At 41.2% G+C, this 20,995-nt stretch overlaps 1 protein-coding gene across 6 annotated transcripts in view; it reads left to right on the forward strand.

Moving 5' to 3' along the window:
• IQGAP1 (IQ motif containing GTPase activating protein 1) overlaps window positions 1-20,995 on the forward strand; it is a 64,852-nt gene that overhangs the window by 19,229 nt on the left and 24,628 nt on the right. For all 6 annotated transcript variants that reach the window (XM_062642654.1, XM_062642650.1, XM_062642649.1 and 3 more), the window contains 13 exons: window positions 1,295-1,451; window positions 1,823-1,900; window positions 4,392-4,468; window positions 7,147-7,214; window positions 8,156-8,269; window positions 8,676-8,854; window positions 9,529-9,619; window positions 10,085-10,248; window positions 10,589-10,673; window positions 11,814-11,977; window positions 12,341-12,501; window positions 13,000-13,124; window positions 16,394-16,557. In XM_062642654.1, coding sequence (XP_062498638.1) covers window positions 1,295-1,451; window positions 1,823-1,900; window positions 4,392-4,468; window positions 7,147-7,214; window positions 8,156-8,269; window positions 8,676-8,854; window positions 9,529-9,619; window positions 10,085-10,248; window positions 10,589-10,673; window positions 11,814-11,977; window positions 12,341-12,501; window positions 13,000-13,124; window positions 16,394-16,557 — 1,627 coding nt within the window. The remainder of the gene's footprint in view (window positions 1-1,294; window positions 1,452-1,822; window positions 1,901-4,391; window positions 4,469-7,146; window positions 7,215-8,155; window positions 8,270-8,675; window positions 8,855-9,528; window positions 9,620-10,084; window positions 10,249-10,588; window positions 10,674-11,813; window positions 11,978-12,340; window positions 12,502-12,999; window positions 13,125-16,393; window positions 16,558-20,995) is intronic.

Consider the following 20,995-nt stretch of genomic DNA (forward strand, 5'->3'; position numbering starts at 1 on the left):
TTATGATGCATGAAGCCTCGCATCTCGCAGATGTGAAATATCTGCAGCTTTAGGTAGTCAACAGAGCCACATTGGGTTTTACAGAACTGATTTCTGTGAAATTGTTTTAATTTACTACAGTTATTAATTGACTCTGTTATCACTTGCATCTAGTATGGTGTTTTCTGGTTACTTTGCCTGGATTAATATGGAGCTAAATAGTTTAGAGTTATGTATCCATCTGAAAGAGCATTTAGAATATTAAAATTCTGTTCACTGGGTTCAAGCAGGTTCCTCCACTTGTCTGCATTTAAGATCAGTTCCAGTAATGTGGAATTATCATCCCAAATTATTAACCTTGCTTATGTTACACTGTCAGCTCTGTTTTATAATATGGGCTACTACTATTCTGAGTCGCTGTTTTCTTTATTGATCCAAGGCTTATCTGTCCTGTATGAGCTTTAGAGTTTAGCTACAATTGAGGCATGGTCTAAAGAAAGTGCTTTAGAACGTGGCCCATGGCTGTGCAGAGCACAGAACAGCCAGGGAGCATGTCATCTTTGAAAGAAACTGTAAGTTGAGCTTGCAGTATATAGCCTCTGGGAGTCCTGTATGGAACAAATATCAGTGTGCATCTCCATTGTGAGAACAGTGACTTCTCAAATTATTTGTAGTCTTTGTTTTTTGTTACGAGGATCTGTGACACTGTTAAATGAGATGGGAGGAAATAAGGGAGAATCATGAGGAGAGGAATGCCTATTCCATTCCCACCTCCCCCTGTCCCTGTTTTTGAAATGTATAGTAGTGTGGGAGAAAATCTATAGTTTGGGAAGGCACACTTAGTGACAGCATTGTAGGGCCTCTCTATGAGATAAGCTAAAAGAGCTTGACTAAGGGGTACAAAGTCATGAAATAACTAGTGAATACTTAATGAGAGTAAAGAAATGCTTGTGAGAGAAGCCTGTACTCAAGGAGGATTTAAGTTGGTTAAAAGGACAGGTTGGCCACTAGAACAGTACCAGCTAAATCATGGGCTGAAGGAGAAATGTGGTAGTGAGGTGGTATCTTAATGACTTGTGCAAGTCTGGCTGTTGGACTTCATACTTGTTAATATTTTGTCTGAAGTGTTGCTGACTAGCATTTTAGTGACACAGGTTGTCTGGTAGTGCTATGCCAACTTGCAGTCCCTAATGCTAAGTAAATAGTATGCTAGAGTATGACAGCAGTAGCAGCATAAAACTTGTTTACCATGGGGTTGTGTTCACAAATTGGAAATATGCACAAGTGACCAACTTCGTTGTTCTTGCACTTCCAGATGGATGGAGGCCTGTCTGAATGAGGAGCTGCCTCCCACAACAGAGCTGGAAGAAGGGCTGAGAAATGGAGTCTACCTGGCCAAACTTGGAAACTTTTTCTCCCCTAAAGTGGTTTCTGTGAAGAAAATCTATGATAGGGAACAGACTCGATATAAGGTGAGAGCTATAAGCCATACGTGCTGCTTTAGGCAGACATCTGAAACAGGAAAATGTGCACATGGAGGTACTGTGAGCAAATAAACAGAAAGTTAGTTTGTTATTGTTGCCTGAGAAACTTCATTTTCACTCTAGAGCATATGTTAAGGGGGGTGTGTGTGTGTGTCTGAATAGACTCAGCTGTATATCTGGATTTCTGTTCATGTGAAAGAATTTGTCATAAACAATCAATATAATCATATACAGACGACTTCCTGTTTCTGTCAGAGTACTGTTTTAACTATCCATCCTAATAAACTTCCCTGCTCTTCCCGGCAGCTGTGATGCCTTGTTTCTGACTGCCCTCTTGTTCCCGTCTGTTCTTATTTCAGGCAACTGGTCTCCACTTCCGGCACACAGATAATGTAATCCAGTGGCTGAATGCCATGGCTGAGATTGGTCTCCCCAAGGTAATTTCTGTGTTTTGCATGCAGATAAATAAATAATCTCAGAAAAGCTTTACATTCTGTGGAAGCATTTGCTGCGATACAGAAATCAGCAGGCTTCGTCTAGTTAATTCTTCATTTTCTGGATTTACAACCCTATTGACATTCTCTCCTAAAAGTTGTTGAAAGATTTCATTCTGTAATGTGCGTGAGAATGATTAGGAGCAAAATAATTGACCTTCTCTACTATATCCTTACTATCACTATTCTTGCATAACATTTGTAGAATCAGAATAGAATCATTGAATAGTTAGGGTTGGAAAGGACCTTAAAATCATCTAGTTCCAACCTCCCTTCACGTTGCACTAAACTGTGTTGCCCAAGGCTCTGTCCAGCCTTGCCTTGAACACCGCCAGGGATGGAGCATTCACAACTTCCCTGGGCAACACATTCCAGTGCCTCACCACCCTTACAGTAAAGAACCTATTTTTTTGTATCTAACCTAAACTTCCCCTGTTTAAGTTTGAACCCATTACCCCTTGTCCTGCCACTACAGTCCCTAATGAAGAGTCCCTCTCCAGCATCCTTCAGATACTGGAAGGCTGCTCTGAGGTCTCCACGCAGCCTTCTCTTCTCCAGGCTGAGCAGCCCCAACTTTCTCAGCCCGTCTTCATATGGGAGGTGCTCCAGTCCCCTGATCATCCTCGTGGCCTCCTCTGGACTTGTTCCAACAGTTCCATGTCCTTTTTATGTTGAGGACACCAGAACTGCACACAATGCTCCAAGTGGGATCTCACGAGAGCAGAGTAGAGGGGCAGGATCACCTCCTTCTACCTGCTGGTCACGCTCCTTTTAATGCAGCCCAGGATACGGTTGCTTTCTGGGCTGCGAGCGCACGCTGCCTGCTCATGTTCATTTTCTCATCAACCAACACCCTCAAGTCCTTCTCTGCAGGGCTGCTCTGAATCTTTTCTCTGCCCAGCCTGTAGCTGTGCCTGGGATTGCTCTGACCCAGGTGTAGGACCTTGCACTTGGCATGCTTAAACTTCATGAGGTTGGCATCAGCCCACCTCACAAGTGTGTCAAGGTTTCTCTGGATGGCATTCCTTCCCTCCAGGGTATAAACCAAGCCACACAGCTTGGTGTCATCACCAGAGTTGCTGAGGGTGCACTCACTCCCACTGTCCATGTCAGCGATAAAGATGTTGAACAAGACCGGTCCCAACGCTGATCCCTGAGGGACACCACTCTTTACTGTTTTCCAATTGGACATTGAGCCATTGACCACAACTCTTTATGTGAGGCCATCCAGCCAGTTCCTTATCCACTGAGTGGTCCATCCATCAAATCTCCAATTTAGAGACAAGGATGTCGTGTGGGACAGTGTTGGATGCTTTGCACAAGTCCAGGCAGATGACGTCAGCTTCTCTGCCCCGTCCATCAGTTCTGCTCATTTCTTCAGGTTTCCCTATGAAATTTTCACATCAAGTTGAAATAAATGTTCCTGGTGTAGCTTAGTCAATTCCTTCGGGGAATGGCTAGATAAACTGTTTAGTGTGGGTTGTTTGGGTTTTTTATTTTTTTTATTTTTTTTTGTAAACCATGTTATGCTTAGTCTCACAAAGACAGCATTGTGTAGTTTAATCTGATGTATGTTTTGTTTTCATACATGCTTGCACACTTGGAAAAGTTTTTCAAATAACTTGCTGAGATTTACTAGTTGAACCTTGCTGGGTTTTGGGATGAGCAGCTAGACAAAGAGAATTGCCAGGTATGAAGCAAGGTTTTCAGATGTACCTGGGTTTGTGGGGCAGGAATCAATATGGTATATTAAATAAACTGGGTTCTTTGCACTGACAAAAGGATATTGCTGCTCTAAGTATTTTCCCATGCAGAAGACCCAGGGAACCAGTGCTGTGGAATTGGGAGCATCCTTCAGTTGTTCTTGCCTTTACAGAAAGAGCAATGCTACTTTGTGCTCGTAGGCAACAGCAGGGAGCCTTCCAGTAACTACGAAGTAATGCACCTTGTCAGCACTTCCGCATTGACGCTTTTGAGTATTAGCCTCTCGTGTTAAACTTTGAAGAGCCTTGCATTTGAGACTGTCTGGAAGCTTTTTGGTCTGGCTAACTGAAAATTTATACAGCGTATCTCAGCGCTGATCTCAGTTTTCCTTTGCCACAAAATCTTTTTCTCCCTTCCGAGTGTTTTTGTAATCTCTTGGTTTTCACTAAACTCATTAATACCTTATGACCCAGTATCTTGATGGGGACCAAAAGAAAGGGTGTATTCATCCATGTATATACAATGCGGGCAGGAAAAGGGGACCTTGTTTTGGGTGATAGAATTGGTGCTTCAGGTAGGAGGAATGTTGGGCCAGGGCTGAGAAGCTCAAAGAATTTTATTCTGCGAGCTGTTTCATTAGTATACTGCAGAAGAATTGGGCTTATCGGTTATGTGATTTGGCTATATAGAGCGAGTATAATTCAGGCTTCTAACTTTCTTTTATCTTTAGATATTCTACCCAGAAACTACAGATATATATGATCGCAAGAACATGCCACGCTGTATCTATTGTATTCATGCGCTCAGGTAAGGCATGCTAGGCAGAAAACTAACTGCTTCTGTAATCTTTATGAAAGGCAAAAGGGGAGAGAGCTGAACTGAAGGCTGGATGAGGCAGAATTTTCTAACAGAACAATCTTACTGGGTCAGAGCAAAGATTCACAAAGCCAGTATTTTGCTTTGGGCAGTGGCCAAATGAGATGTTGAAGGAAAAAGAACCAGTCAAGTATGTTGTTTTCTACCTTCCCATTTCAGTTCTCAGTTCATTTCAGTTCTACTGACTTGAGGCAGAGCTAAACTTTCTGGGGCTTAAGGGGGAAGCCTGAACCCCTAAAAAGTGTTTGTGAGAAGGGCAAATACTGGTTTATCTAGGGATCAGTCAAATCTCTGAATGAAAGCCAGTGTGGTCACAGCATTATGCTGCAGTAGGTGTGTCATGATGACCACAGTAAGTGATCAAGGAGGAGCTGCTGTGGAAAGGTCTCCTAAATTTTAAAATCTTGCATAGACCGAGTAGGATAATCCAGTTCTTGAGAAAAACGGGAGGATTCATTTGTTGAATGTGCCCTCTTCCCTCTTGGCTAGCTGGTTTGAATGCAGGTGCAGCTCTTGGAATGTGTTGAGATTTTTATTTAAAGCGGATTCCTTTTGTAGCCTTTACTAGGTGATTGCATGCTGGGCTGTGTGCATTTAGGCCTTCATCTGTTGCTTGCTCAGTTTCAGTTCTCAAGAATAGCTTGTTCTGCTCTCTGATCTGTTGCCAGTGTGACATCCAGAGAGATAGATAGTGTTTATCTGAATGTTGTATTTCAGATTTCTGTAGAAGAACTTATTTATAGAAGTGAGCTGGATCCCAGCTTTAGATCTAAAATGAGTTATCTCTGCCGAGTAAGTAATTTTGAGTTTATGGAGCAGTGATGAGTATACCTGTGGTGGGGTACACTGGCACTATCAAGACCAGTGCTCCTTTCTGTTTAGGTTTTAGAAAAGTTTCTCCCTCACTGGCAACTTTGTGAAAGTTACTGTGGCTACTTTGTGCCAGGGGTTGGTGGACGTATAGTCTTGTTAGGTGTTCTTTGTTATTTCCTGGGTGTTCCCAGTCCTTGTCCCCCAGAGTAGTGTTAATTATGGACAATTACCTGGCTTCCCAAGAACATGAAGTTTGCTTCACTCTTTGTAGACCATATATTAGGAAAAGGAAATTAATTCAGGGAGCTAAATTAATAGTTGCAAACAGTCCCAGTATTTAGGTCTGTAGACCTTACAATCTTTCATCTGTTAATGCTGATTTGATACTATGTAATTTTTTTCAGTTGTTAACCATTTTGGCCAAAATGCCCCATAGCAGGTATCTCTGCAAAGACAGGTCTAAGATTTTATCTTTAAAATAATTTTACTTATCAAGGTAAGAAGGGTAATTCTGTCATGTAGATGTAAATATAGAAAAGGATATTTTTAGAAGAATTTGTTCTTTTTTCAGGCTTAGTGCCAAAGTATATTCCAGTTAAGAAAAGGTCTAGAATGTGGTTTGGTTGATGATTCATAGGTCAGAAATGTTTCTGTTTTGGTTTTGTTTGGGGGGGTGGGGTGTGTCTGTTTAGATTTATAACGATTTGAGATGTAGATTTGACATGTTGAGGTCATGTGAAAAAGTGGAATTGCTTATGTGCTATTTTCTAATCACATTAAAACTCAGTTTACTGGAGAAACAGATATTGACATTATTGTTTGTTTTTAGTGTTCCTGTATAGTGAGATATTTTAATAAAGGGTATGTTTCTGTGATCTTTGCTGATCTGGCACAACAGGCCAAAAGGAGAGAAATTGCTTCTCTTCCTGCAGTGCCATTTGTCCTTAGCTGTATGGATTCATCCCTCGTTTGTAGTAGTTCTGTTTCTTGTCAGGCTCCAAGTAAATGCATTAACACCATTTTAGTGAGCTAGATCAGCTTAGTGAATATTTTTCCTCCTACTCAACATGGTCAGGCCACACTGCAGAACTGTGTCCAGTTCTGGGCTCCCCAGCATGAGAAACACAAAGACATGCTGGAGAGAGTTGAAGGAATGGTCACTAAGATGATTAATGGACTAGAGCATCTCCCCTGTGAAGGAGGGGTGAGAGAGAGAGTTGGGACTGTTCAGCCTAGAGAAGAGAAGGCTCTGGAGGAATTTGAGCAATGTGTGCAGCTATCTGAAGGGAGCTTGAAAAGAAGATGAAGCTAAGCTCTTGTCAGTGGTGCCCTATGGCTGAACAAGAGGCAGCTGTCACAAACTGAACCACAGGAGGGTCCCTCTGAACATCAGGAAATGCTTCATTACTGTGATGGTGAACAAGGAGTGGCACAAGTTGCCCAGAGAAGTTGTGGAGTCTTCATGCATGGGGGTGTTCCAAAAAACATGTGGATGTGATGCCTTGGAAGCTGGTTCTACATGATCTTGTTTGAGGAGGGAGCTTGAACAAGACAAATGAGACACTCTTCTAGCCTCGACCATTCTGTAGTTCTGAAGACTTCAGACTGGTGGACCAGTTATGTGCCACATGGAGGGGGGAAACAGAGGAGTCGGCTCACCCTGTTGGTGATGATGAGCTTTTACGCTGGATTACCCGAGTGGCTGCTTGAATCTATATCTACTGAAATTATCTGTCATTGTCAGAACCACAATGAAAAATTACTAGTTCTAATTATTTGTTTATTTTCTTTTCTAGCCTGTACCTATTCAAACTTGGTCTTGCCCCCCAGATTCAGGATTTATATGGGAAGGTGGACTTCACAGGTAAAAGTGCTGATACATGTGCCACCTTTATCTCCTCCTCTACTAGATGTGTTATAGATCAGTTAAAGGATTATTACTGTTGATATTCTAAATGTAAATTAAATTCAAAATTAGTGGTTGTGAGGAATTCTAGTAATTTAAGGAAAAGGTTTGATTAGGGCACTTTTAAACAAAGTCTTTAAATAGCCATCAGTTTGCTAATCATTACTTTGGCAAATACTAGCCCCTTAACTTTTTTGGCACTATTGTAAATTGCTTAAGCCTTGCCTTCATCCTTTTGGGAAAGGTTTTAATCTGGAACTTGGTAAATGCTTCTGACATCCCTTGACAGTTTAAAGTAGAGCTGCTAGCTGAAGAAGAGTTTGCCAGCTGATCAGCTGCAGGAGATTCCAGCTTCCTCAAGGTTTCAGTTCCTTATTTTTGCTAAAGTGTCGAGTTCTGTATTTTGCATTTGTGAGACTCCTACCTGAGGGCACACATCTGAGTTAAAAGGAGTGTAAACTATGAACTATTTTTTAGTTGTAAGGTATTTAGCAACATTTGCTTTTCTCAGCATAGTCTCGGGGGGGGGGGGGAGAATGCTAAGTGTTACCTATGCATTTTCATGGCCTGTTGGCAGCTGTAGCTGAGGCACCTCAGAATGATGGAGTCTGTTTCCAGCTCCTCATGAGAGTCATGTGTTGCTTTCTAGTGAGAGAGACTACAGAATATTCCTGTATGAGTTTCTGGGAGAATTGTAGCTTTTAGGAAAGTGTGCAGAATGTCTATCAGTTTTCATTTATTTTGTTTCACGTACTGAGTTATAGTCAAAGTATTATTTAAACAGTAATTGTAATTTATTGTAGTTATTCTACGTTTCTTTTTGTAGCAGCAGTTGGTATAGAAGTGCTGTTTCCTAATGTGTTTGAGCCTGCTTAACACTGGTTTAATATATGTTGCAGAGGAGGAAATCAGTAATATGAGGCTTGAACTGGAAAAGTATGGCATTCAGATGCCTGCCTTCAGCAAGATTGGAGGAATTCTTGCAAATGAACTTTCTGTGGATGAAGCAGCATGTAAGGAAAAATGGAGTTTTGTTTTATGTGAATATTCAGATAGGCATGTTTTTTTTAAGCATTGGTTTTAATGCCCCCTGTTGTGAAACAGTACAGGCCTTTTGATAGGCCTTTTAGAAGACTGGGGAGAGGATTTTTTTCTTTCCCTCGTGTATTTTTTTTGGGGGGGGGGTGGGGTGTTATTTTTTATTTCTGGAACTCAGTGATTTGAGTAGCTAGAATATTGCGCTAGGAAGTAGGCTGGCATTTTTTGTCAGGAACCTGTGATGGAATGAGGTACTCTGATAATGCTTTTGCTTTCTGGTTAATTTCCAGATAGTTCTTCTACCTTTCCCAGTTAGTTTCTCAATTCTTAACAGATATGTTGTGTTTGGGACTAACTGACAGGCTGTGACTTGTTTTTCAGTACATGCTGCTGTCATTGCCATTAATGAAGCAATCGACCATCAGGTTCCAGCTGACACTCTTATGGCAATGAAGAACCCTAATGCAATGCTGATAAATCTTGATGATCAACTGGAATCCACTTACCAAAACGCGCTCTACAAAGCAAAGCAAGACAAGATGACGAATGCTAAAAATAGGGTGATCAGTTCTTGTTTCAAACCATATAGTTGCATCAGTTGCAATTTTGATTGCATTGTAAACAGTAATACACAATATGTATTACAGTCCTGTATGTGTAGTGTTATTAGATGGATTTACTCCTGGTGGTATTTTAATATGTTCCCCAGTAACTTGTCTTTCTGTTGTAGAAGACAGGTAGCAGTTAGCTGTGCTACTCTGTTTAGTTTTCTGAAATATGATAAATACAGATACAGAATTCATGCCAGCCTTTATATGTTGGGAATGATATCTGTGCATTTTCATACAATGTAGATGTGTTTTCCTAACAATGAAATGACGAGCAAAACTGCCTGGTGCACTCTGAGGGAGTCAGTGTTGGTTTGGAACACCGTACATCAAACATTTAGCTGTGTGTACTGTTTTCTATGTTCTGGAGCTCTACTGTGAGTTCATAGAGAGCCAGTACATTGAAATAAGATGTTTCTGAACTGTCTGTATCAGGGTATGAGTATACTTCCTTAATACTTGTTTACTTCTAGAGTTTCTTTTTGCATGTGTAGAGGTAGTCTATCTATAACCTATCACAGCTCTATATAGATACACAGTTATCCCCCCTGACCTTTTCAGTGAGAAGATCTGTGAGATCAAAGGAAACTTGTAGACAGACTGATTAGTTTGTATTTCATTTTCAGATGGCCTCAGAAAACTCGGAGAGAGAGAGAGATGTGTATGAAGAACTCCTGACTCAAGCTGAGATACAGGGAAACATCAATAAAGTGAATAGTAAGTATCATGCTAAAGTAATAGTACGAATTAAGAGAGTACTTAAAACCGATACTTGTGCTTGTCCTTGCTTTCTGTAATGCTGACAAAAGTGGAAGGCAGCTCCCTTGGTTTTGTGGTGGTTTGGGTGGTGGTTTTTGTCTTTTTTTCTTTTTCTTTCTTTTTTCCTGAGTATGTAGTTGAAGAGTGCATTAATTTTGACTTCTGTTGCCGTTCCTTTTAGTTAATGGACTGTCCATGACACTGGGCCCCTGTTTGTTATCTTGGGTAATGCATGCTATTTCCAACTTTAAGCCTCTTCTTCAAGTACATTGCAATTGACTTTGGAAGTCTTCTATTTGGATTGCATACATAACTTGCTATGTATCAGGTCTAAAGAGTATTTCTTTCTGAGCAGTAGGTAATATAAAACATGGGACTTCCTCATTTGCTATTTCTCTGAAAACTCTGCTTTACTGTTGCTAGCACATGCAGCAATATCAAAGATTGACCTAGCTTTGGAACGAGGAGATGCATTGGAACTGTATGAAGCTTTGGCAACACCAGCCCTTGGGCTCCGAGGATTGCTACGAGAAAATTGTGACTGGTATTTCAAGCAGTTTTTGAGTGACAGACAACAGAAACAGGAGGTATGCAGATCATGTACAGGGAGTCTTTTCCCATGAAATTGTTCCTTTTGTCCTAAGCATTTTATTATTTTGGATGCTGGGTCTTGCTGTTAATCACTGCGTTCATGGAACTGCACTTCTAAAGCAGTAAAGGGGATCAGGTTGTACATGTGGTATTTCAGCATATGAACTGAGAATCTGGCGAGTAGTTTCCATCTTCCTGATGTGGCACTGTTTCCAGAAGCTTATATGTATTAGAGTGTTTTAAGGATAAACTGGTTTTTTTTTCTTTAGCCAATTGAGGTGAATAAGCTGAGAGTGTTGCACCCTCCCACTTTCTGTTTTGTTTTGTTTTTCTCAGGCTGGCCTTACAGGTCTTATGCAGAAGGAAGAGTTGCAGTTGGGAGTGGATGCTGCTAACAGGGCAGCACAACAGTATCAGCAAAGTAAGGATAAGCAGAAATCCTTGCAGCAAAATGACCATGAATGTGATTAAAAGGATGAGACAGCACAGCTGTGGGTCTGTGTGGGCGTATGTGAGGTCTGTCTCAAACAGTTAATGAATGTTCTTTAAGCACTTAACAGCTGCTAAGAACACTAGGGAGAGATGGTTGCCCTGATTATTTGTAGTGTCTTTTATCCAGCTCTTACAGTACAGATGTAGATAACAGCATATAATTTGTAATATCAAGAAACATGGAGCTTTTGCATTCACTTTAAATAATCTCTTTTTCTAGAATGCTTGTATGAGTTTTTTGTGCTATGTGTCTGTGAAGAACATCTGGAATGTTCCACAGGGTATGAAAGCTGACCACTGACATAAGTCTTCCTTGGTTTCAGCTACAGAACGTTTAACTATTTCTAAATATCAGGTAGCAAACAAAATGCAGATCATGATGGCTGGATGTTTTTTGATGAATGCTTCTGACAGCATGCAGAGCTCCTCCCTGTAGAAGAATGTTCCATTCTGGCTGTGCAGGAGCAATTAGTTCCATTTGTAATAGGTAGAAAGGAGACTGCTAGGAATCTGAGGAGAGGGGGCTTAGAATACAAGAGGAAAATAGTGAATGCTTAATAACTACGAGGCTACCTTTGATGTTCCTTACTTTTTCAGCATGGAAACTCAGCATTTGTTTACCTACTTGCACTATTTTAAAGTTAGCCAGTGTGTACCCACTAAGAGGGCCTGTTACTGCCTTGAGAAGGATAGACACAGGATAGATGTAGATAGGAAGAAAAAGTTGGTACTGTTCATCCATCCATCCATCCATCCAATAATTTGCAGTTATGAAGCTTCTTGCTATCGGAAGACTGAAATGGTGAAACACTCCTTTGATTACCAGGCAAAAAGATGAGCTGGTTTCAAACGTGAGTGTTATCTTAAAGAAGGCATTATGTATTTCAGTTGTTTGCAGTAATGGAAGACTAACTGGGGAAGTATGGATCGGAAAGCTTCACTCATTTCCTGCAGCTGAGCGAATTAATTCTTTTTCTTGTTAGGTATCTGATTATAGAGTAGAATAAAAGTGCTGGGGACTCAACTGTTGGTCTTCCCCATTCTTTTTGTTATGTCTTTGAATTTCTAGGGCTGGCAGTGGTAGCCAGAATAAATTCTGCAATTCGAATGGGTGATGCGGAAAAGACTGTGGCAGAAATGATGAATCCAGATGCCCAGTTACCAGAGGTTTATACATTTGCTGCAGATCTTTACCAAAGGGAGCTGGCCACCTTGCAGCAACAGAGCCCTCAGGTAAGTACCACTTTCTCTCTTGCTTCTGGAAGCTGATATGGATCATTGTGTCTACCTTGTCTGTCTTGTAAAATGTGTTCTCTGGAACAAACCTGTCTTGAGTCTTCACAGAGCTGCTTTGGTGTTCAGTCTGTTCTGATATGAAGCTTAATCCTAAGTCTTGAGCTACTTGGCCCTGTAAGTTTCTGCTTTAATCTCTTCCTTGTTGTTCTAGCTTTGTTCATGAAACTCATCTTTCTACTTCTGTGTCATAAAGGTTGTCCCTTTGCTTTGTTGTCTATTCTGACAACTATTATGTGTCCATGTGCAGCAATAGTTTGTAAAAACCAAGTGGAATTCATTTCTTGTCCTCTTTGTATGCAGGGTAACCTCACCCACCCAGAATTATCTGTTGCTGTAGAGATGCTGTCTTCTGTGGCCCTGATTAATAGGGCTTTGGACTCAGGGGATGTGAATACAGTGTGGAAACAACTGAGCAGTCCTGTCACAGGACTTACAAACATCGAGGATGAGAACTTTCAGAGGTGAGTATTTCAAAGAATCATGTCTGTCTGTGATGTTGCTTATTCTGTGACTTCTTGTTTTTTGGTTTTTCCTTTTTTTTTCTTCTGTGTTATTTATTACAGTATTGGTTTAATCTCCATCGTCTCTTGCATCTTGTTTTTGCAATTACTGTTTCTTACTGGTCTGATTTCTGTCCTCTCTCTAAACAGTTTCTCATGGATTTCACCCTAAAGCCATATTGTGGTACCATTAGGTTGTCACTACACCAGCTTACCCCACAGGATCCGCATTTGGTGTTCTAGTGCTTTTGTCAATTTGCCTATTTGGACCTATTTCACATTTGGATCGACCATCCTGCACACAGCCTTCTTTCTCTTTCCCCTTTTTCTATTTGTTTCGCTTTCAACCCCCCTGTTGCCTCTTCCACTTTGTGTACAATTCTCATGCTCCATTATGTGTTCCCTGGCCAGCTTGTTGCAGTGTGATGTTTGTTGGGTTTGGGTTTTGTTCTTCGACAGATACATTGATGATTTGATGAAGCTGAAAGCTCAAACATGTGCAGAAGGAAATGAATTTATCACATGGAATGATATCCAGTCATGTATTGACCGTGTGAACATAGTTGTGCATGAAGAACATGAAAGTAAGTTTCTCTGCTCAGTTCATGCTAGACTGATTCTGGCTCATAAGGAGTGCTAAAATTAGGTGTGTGTCAGTTCAAAAGGATATTGATTGACCTATAATTGTATCATATATTAGATGTCTAGGAAGTTCTTAGTTGTGAGCAAGAAGGCCTGATAGCATTGGACCATTGATGGAGAGATCAGGTAGTTCAGGATTATTTGTGCAGTGTCTCCAAACAGTTTATTAATTGTTCCAATGCAGATTTCAACCCTATTTGCATAACAAAATGTGTTGTCTGCCATGCCTAGCATATTTTCTAATTTTGCTTCAAACCCTCAAATTTAACAAAACGCAGTATTACCAAAATCTCCTGAGATAACTGTAGCCCAGTCTTGGAGTACTGCATCCTCCTTCCAAATTTACTTCAGTAGGAGTTACTTTTCTTGAAGTCTTGTTTTTTCTTTGGCTGCAGTCTCTGCCCTGTTCAGGTTTTCCTTTTCTCCTTTTAATCCTTTTGAATGTGCTTTGGCCTTTTTACCTTTCCAGTATTTAGTGGGAGTTCCACAGACTCAGTCCAGGATACACCTCTACTCTTATCTGTGAGTAATGCAGATGCACAATAACTCTTTGTGTTGACAACTCTCATATGTAATGGTGTGTCAGATGCGTTTCCACAGAGAAATGAGTTTATTTCCAGGTCTTGTTCTGAGTCCTTTAACTCCTGGTTGTAACTGGAATTAAGGTAGTTAACACTGCTTTCAAATTAAAGCTTCTTTGAAGATCAGTAGTGCAATTATTGCATCAAAGAAATAGCCTTTTGCAGTTACTTTGATTCAGTGATAAATCAACAGAGATGCATAAAAGTTTCTTTTGAAATGCTGTCTGTTCAACAGTTATGTATTCAAATGTTTTTGCTTAAGGTATTTGATACAGATTTTTCTCTTTTCAAAGAACGTGTAATTATCAATTTGATGCCATTCAAATTCTAGATACTGGGACCCCGCTGTGAAATTATAGTTGAAATGGATAGGTCTGATCTTTTAAGAGGGTAATTACTTTACTTAGAGTTAGTTACATTAGGAAACTGGAAGCTTTTATTTCCATTTTTAGCACTGTGTATGATGTCTGGTTGTTAAACTTGGTATCTATGAAAGTTGAAGTGACTGATAATTGACTTCCTGACCAGTAGAAGAATATGCCTGCATAACTCTTGCCTTCTAATACAAAATATGGCTAAAGTGCAAAAAAAAAAAAAATAAAAAAATCCCTGATTGGAAAATATGCAAAACCCCACAGAAGTGAATACAGCAGGTGTGAGTACCAAAATTTATATACTCACAGAGCCTTTTGCAAGGTGAGAAACGTGAATGGATGTTAACTAGAAGCAGCACAGAACATAAGTTATGTCTTGAGCATAATGATGAAGATTTCAGCAAAATGGAAAATTGGAGTAATTCTTCTTTCTCTAAGATGCTATCAGTTGACTTAAAATCCAGAGTGGAGGTAGTGGAGTCCTTGAAAATAGCAGTTAAGCAAACTTATTCGTAGGTAGATTCTTGTGAGGTTCTGTATCAGGTGATATAATTTTCTGTTAATTTTGTTTCAGTTTCATTAAGGGATCGTAATTTTTGGTTTTGAACAGTACTGAAAACTTCCTTCATATCTGTGTAGCATGACGTTTACTTTTAAGTCATCTTTGTCATATATAGCTCAAAGCCTTGCATCCTTCGAGGGGAGAGATTATCAGTTCCACATTTGTGACAAAGTTCATGTTTACGCTGAGACAGACAGGTGTCTTTTGCTGTTTGTTGGGTGTAGTTGGTGAGTTGTGTTTCACCTTGAGAAAACCTTATGCTGTCAAGAGCCTGCTGTCTTGATTAAGCTGGTTTCTGGATCTCGGGACAGACACCAGGTTTCCTGTTTGGGTCACGTGAGCAGATTTGTTGAAGCCACACAAACACAGACCCACACCAGTGTGTGCACACACCCCAAGATGCCAGCTTCATAGTGTCTTTTCTATATAAGAGGTCACAGCAGAAGCCTGAAAGTTCACATAGACCCAACACCCTTATTCTGTTAAAAAGTGCTTAAAATCTGTAATAAGATCATCTGTTCTTACAGGGAATTTCTTAATTCTTTAGTCTGCTTCCTTATGCAAGGACACATTTTATCTTTTGTTTGTAAGTTAAATTAGCCTGAGAAGGTCCTCAAGGCACACAAGCATATATTTTCATTTCCCCTGTCCTTGTTACTAGTTTAAAATTTAAAAATGCTCTCTAGTGAGGAGCTGTAAGATACTGTTGTTCCATGGAGTAGACTTGTTAGGCCCATTTACCTAACCAGTCAGAGAATCACTACTTAAATTCTGTGCCCCTTCCTGTATCAGTTATCATATCTCCTCTTTGACGGAAGCTGTCCTATCACTTCAGTGATCCTGGTTCTTACAGTGTCTTCAACGTATGTTTTTCCCTAATCTGTATCCAAATACCATCTCTTCCTTGAGATGTTCCTTCTTTTGTATAACCTTCTGTGATTCTTTCCTGTGTAGAAGAAAAAGCCACAGTCTTTGGGTACATTAACTGAGCTGCTTCCTTTCTTCTCTCTAAAAGATCTTTGTTCTATGCTGATTGATCCATGATTTGAATGGATGCTGCTTTTAAGCAGGGAATTGAATCAGATTACTTCTAGCATCCATCTCAACCCAAGTTATTTTGTGATTTGCAGGAGATGGTTGATGTAGGTAGGGCATGTATAATGTAGACTGCATTTAGCTAGGTAAAATTTATTTATTTAGCTGAATGGTAAATTTTACTGACTTGAATAGTATTCACATCTCTGATAATACAGCTAATACTGCATATGTTTAGTAAGAGTTTTCCAAAATATGGAGTTACTGTATTTTTAAATGGTATTTCATGGAGCTCTTTAGCTTCATGCAGATTCTTTCTAGGGAAGCCACAACCTTGGAAAACTGTAACCTATGATCTCTGTCCATTTGGGCTTGGGTAATTCTCTTCTACCATCTCTCAGCTGGATGTCTGAGAGCTCAATTCCATTCCTGCATGTGGTATTTTCTTTTTTTTTTTTTTTCCCCCTCCAGTTGTAGTGCTCAGACATTGTAAGTAATTCAAGATGAAGAAATAGTCTTGCTTTCTTTACTAGTAGATAATATTTGCGGCTAAAAATACTGCAGTTCTCAGCTGCACTTTTCTTCAGAAGCAATGCTTATTATTATTGTTGCCCAAAAATAGAACTTTGTATTTTTTTCCCATATGCCTTCTTTCCTAGGGATTTTGGCCATTGGTCTTATCAATGAAGCTCTGGATGAAGGGGACACCAGAAAGACTATTCAGGCGTTACAGATTCCTGCAGCAAAATTGGAGGGTGTAACCCCAAAGGTTGCACAGCATTACCAGGATACACTACTTCGAGCCAAGAGAGAGAAAGCACAGGTGAGCTCAATGAAATGCTCCTCTCAAAAAACCTTTACATCTGTGTAATGGGCTTATTACTGATCCTGAAAGCCGGGAATCAAAACTGAAAGTGGAGAGCTGGGCATTCTGCATGCCATCAACTGATCTTGCACAGTCACTTTGGGTCTTTCTATACTAGAGCAGGAGATTTGCAGCCAGACTCTATGAATCTTCATGAACAACAGAGATAGGTATAAGGATGTTAACTATATGATGTGGCTTGCTACAGCTAATTTCTGGTCCAGAGTGAGATACAGTATTTCTTCACAAACCTGATGTGTATCTCATCTGTTTTTGCAAGGAGACCATGTTCGTTCCAGGAGTTCTGAACTTAAGAATGTAACTTTCCTGCAGGCTTAAGTTGTTTTGTATTTTTTTCCCCTTTTCTTTGCTGTATGTAACTATGACAACATTTAACAAAGAGAAAATTTCTGAAAATGGAAAAATCTGGTAAGTGAAAAATTAGAAAAAAGAAATTGAACAAAATATATGCTACTAGCAAAATTAATACTGATATGTTGTTCACCTGGTGACACTCTTATTGCTAATGATTTTTTTGAGTAGTAGTTGCCTTATTTTCCAAGGGCTTCTACCTACTTCTACGTAGTTGCTGCTTTCACTAGTTGACTAAATGTGAAGGTGAAGATGGGGAGAGGAAGAGAGTGTTTCATCTTACGGGTTTTTAGGGAGGAGGATGAGAGTGCATGTGTACGCAACTGACTTTTGAGTAGTGTGGGTGGGATACAGATTTCCCCCCCTCCCCCCATCTGTTTATTTACAAAGAAGTATCACAGTATCACAGTATGCTAGAGATTGGAAGGGACCTCGAAAGATCATCTAGTCCAATCCCCCTGCTGGAGCAGGAACACCTAGATAATGTTACACAGGAATGTGTCCAGGCGGGTTTTGAATGTCTCCAGGGAAGGAGACTCCACAACCTCCCTGGGCAGCCTGTTCCAGTGTTCAGTCACTCTCACTGAGAAGAAGTTTCTTCTCAAGTTTAAGTGGAACCTCTTGTGTTCCAGTTTGCACCCATTACCCCTTGTCCTATCATTGTTTGCCACTGAAAGTAGCAGATGTCTCTGCTGCCAGGGGCTTGGGTGGTGGATATTTTCTTTTTCCTCCCTGCTGTGGAGCTCATTGCTCTGTACCAATACAGAATTTCACGTATAGACTAAGATTTAGATTGTGTTGAACAAAGATTTGTTTGGGGGCTTGTTTTGTGACTAAAGGTAAACCCGTGTGTTGGCAATACCTGAAAAAACCATACACGTTTCTGATTAAAATCATTAAGCAACTTCCTCAAGGGTCCTGAAAGGATTAATGTTCTTCAGGAACCCATTGTGTGCTGAAGCGTTTCCTCCCACTGAGTCAAGCAAATAATGAATTCTTTTCAGGGTGCGTGTAAGCTTGTGCCAGGCCTGATGATAACCTCTCAGTTGGTGTGAAATTACCTTATTTAGGCATATGTTCAGTTTACAGCTTCTCCCAGCAGCATAGTGGTAATTCCAGAAATGGAAAAATCTTATAAAGTAATCCTGTGGCGGAAATAGTTGGCTATTTGAAGCCAAACCGGGGATTTCTGTACCTTGGGGCTGAGAGGGATTGTAGTTCACCACATGGACCTTATTGAGTTGCTTATGTGAATGGGGAGTGCTTTGATGTATGTTTCTCATATCATGGAGAGAGAGAAAACATAGACCCTGTAGTATGTTACATTGTGTGTACTTTCTGGGAAGCCTTCACCAGTAAATCTGTAGAGAAAGCACAGTATGGTTTTCATGGTCTTTGGGTTGACTTCTGCTGGTAGAGGTGGTAATAGATGAAGTTGTTTCTTTGGTTATTCTCCTCCACTACCTGGACAGAGATTTAGCTGTTGCTGGTGCTTTAGTGAGGCAGTCTGGGCTTTCAGATGAAATCTGCCTGTGAAAGACATGTTAGTCCCTTGACTGAAATATCACTAAACATGTTGGTTTTGGACCTGCCAAACCAGGGGTGAAAACATGGAGGGCCTGTAAGAAATTTTCATTTTCAGTCTGGCCCTAAAGCTCTTGAATGCTGTAAATATTGGCTCTTTTTTTCAGTGTGATTGTTCTTCTATACCAGAAGTAAATATTTCCTGTGTTCTGTTTGTATCATGAGAGTTGTTAGAGGGGTAGCAGTTGTGTCTTAGAGTTTCTTTCAGCAGTTAACTACAGGAAGCAATAGTGGGTGGGGAGAAGCTATGTTTGGCAACAGCTGAATCATTGTTCTTTATGTATGTTTTGGGACTTGATAGATACTTGTCTCTTTCCTCTTCTTAAATTTCTGGATGTAACATCTGGTGAATTAACAAACGGTTTCGGGACTGGTGCCACAGGCAGGGGTTCGGCTACTTAAACTGTGGGACTTGCTTTGAGAAACCTGGGGGTTGGATGGAGTCTGCCTGTCAGAGAAAGGGAAGAGTGTCTTTGGCCCAGGCTTGCCAGGCGTTAAACTATATTTGCTGTGGTACGGGAACCTCAATCTATCCTGCTCCTACCAGTTTAATGCTAGTGCCAGCAGGAGATGCCTGGAGGGAGATCACAGCAAAGGGGTCAGCAAAGCTGCGTCTGAAGAGCAGCAAAAAGGGCTTCCAGCCAGTCAGCCAGCATCATCAGGGGCCTGACTGAAATGCCTCCACGCCAGTGCATGTAGTAAAACCAAGAGGAGTTGGAGATGTGTTCGCACCTGAGGAGCTGTCATATCATTGGCATCATGGAGGTGTGGTGAGAAGCCTCCTGTGATTGGAATGTTGGAATGGAAAGATACAGGATCTTCAAGAAACACAGGCTGCGGACACAAGGAGGGGGTGTTGCACTGTATGTCAGTGCCCACCTGGAGTGTGCAGAGCTTTGCCTGGGGATGGATGAGGAGCCAACTGAGAGCTTATGGATCAGTATTAAAGGGAGTGCAGGGAGGGGAAATTACAGTGGGGGTCTGCTACAGGCCACCCAACCAGGAAGACCGAGTAGATGAGGCCCTCTATAGAGCGAATGGAGCAGCCTCACATTGGCAGGCCCTGGCCTTCATGGGACACTTGAAACACCCTGATACCTGTTGAAGGGACAGTACAGCAGAGCACAAGCAATCCAGGAGGTTCCTGAAAATCCCTTTCTTCTGTAATGAAAATGGAGACCTGCTTACTTGGGACATGGAGAAGGCCAATGCACTTGGTGACTTCTTTTGCATTGGTCTTCACCAGCAAAAGTGCCGGCCGCTGCCCAGTCACAGAAGGCATGGCAGGGACTGGGAGAGTGAGGAACTGCCTGCAGTAGGAGAGGATCAGGTGTGAGACCATCTGAGCAACCTGAAGGTGCTCAGGTCCCTGGGACCTGACGAGGTGTGTCTGCAGATCCTGAGGGAGGTGGAGGATGAAGTTGCCAAGCCATTATCCACCATATTTGAGAAGCTGTGGCTGTCTGAAGTTCCTGCTGACTGGAAAAGGGGAAATATAACCTGCTCTTTTTGAGAGAAACAAGGAAGACCCAGGGAACTACAGGCCAGTCAGTCTCACCTCAGTGCCTGGCAAGATCATGGAGCAGATCCCCCTGGAAACTATGCTAAGGCACATGGACAATAAGAAGGTGATTTGCAACAGCCAGCATGGCTTCACGAAGGGCAAATTGTGCCTGATGAATTTGGCGGCCTTCTACAGTGGGGCCACAGCATTGTAATGATGGATAAGGGAAGAGTTGATTGTGTCATCTACTTGGGCTTGTGCAAGGCATTTGACACTGTCTCGCATGGCATCCCTGTCTCTAAACAGGAAAGGCATGGATTTGATGGATGGACCTTTCAGTGGACAAAGAATCGGCTGAGCAATGGTAGTCAGAGTTGTGGTCAATGGCTGGAGTTCAAGTGGAGTGCTGTGATGAGTTGTGTTCTTTAGGAGTCATCATTGGGACTGGCTGATGTTTAACATCTTTGTCAGTGACATGGATGGTGGGATTGAGCACCCTCAGCAAGTTTGCTGATGACACCAAGCTGTGTAGTGTGGTCAAGGTTCAAGGCCAGGGTGACAAGTCTTTGAGCAATCTGGTGAAGTGGAAGGTGTACCTGCACACAGAAGGGGGCTGGAACTGGATGAACTCTAAGGTCCCTTCCAACCAAACCCATTCCTTGATTTCTCCAAATCCAACCCAAAATACAGCGTACTGCATGATTGCTGCTCCTTGATCAACAGTCTTAACACAAAGGCTTAAAACGTGGCTTTGACTTTTATGTGTGTAAATGCAGGCATCATACGTACAGTGCTTTTTGGTTGTAAGATTCTACAGGGCTTGTGAACTTCAGTGGACAGGGACAAGAACAGCCTGATGTGTCATAAGTTATCTGTGTTTTTTTTAGCTTCTGTGCACAGACGTGCACAGCAGCTTTTTGTTCCAAGAACTCTTTG

Source organism: Pezoporus occidentalis, unplaced genomic scaffold (assembly GCF_034315485.1).
Source record: "Pezoporus occidentalis ecotype Australia unplaced genomic scaffold, CSIRO_AGI_Poc_V1 ctg72, whole genome shotgun sequence".
NCBI classification, from domain to species: Eukaryota; Metazoa; Chordata; class Aves; order Psittaciformes; family Psittacidae; genus Pezoporus; species Pezoporus occidentalis.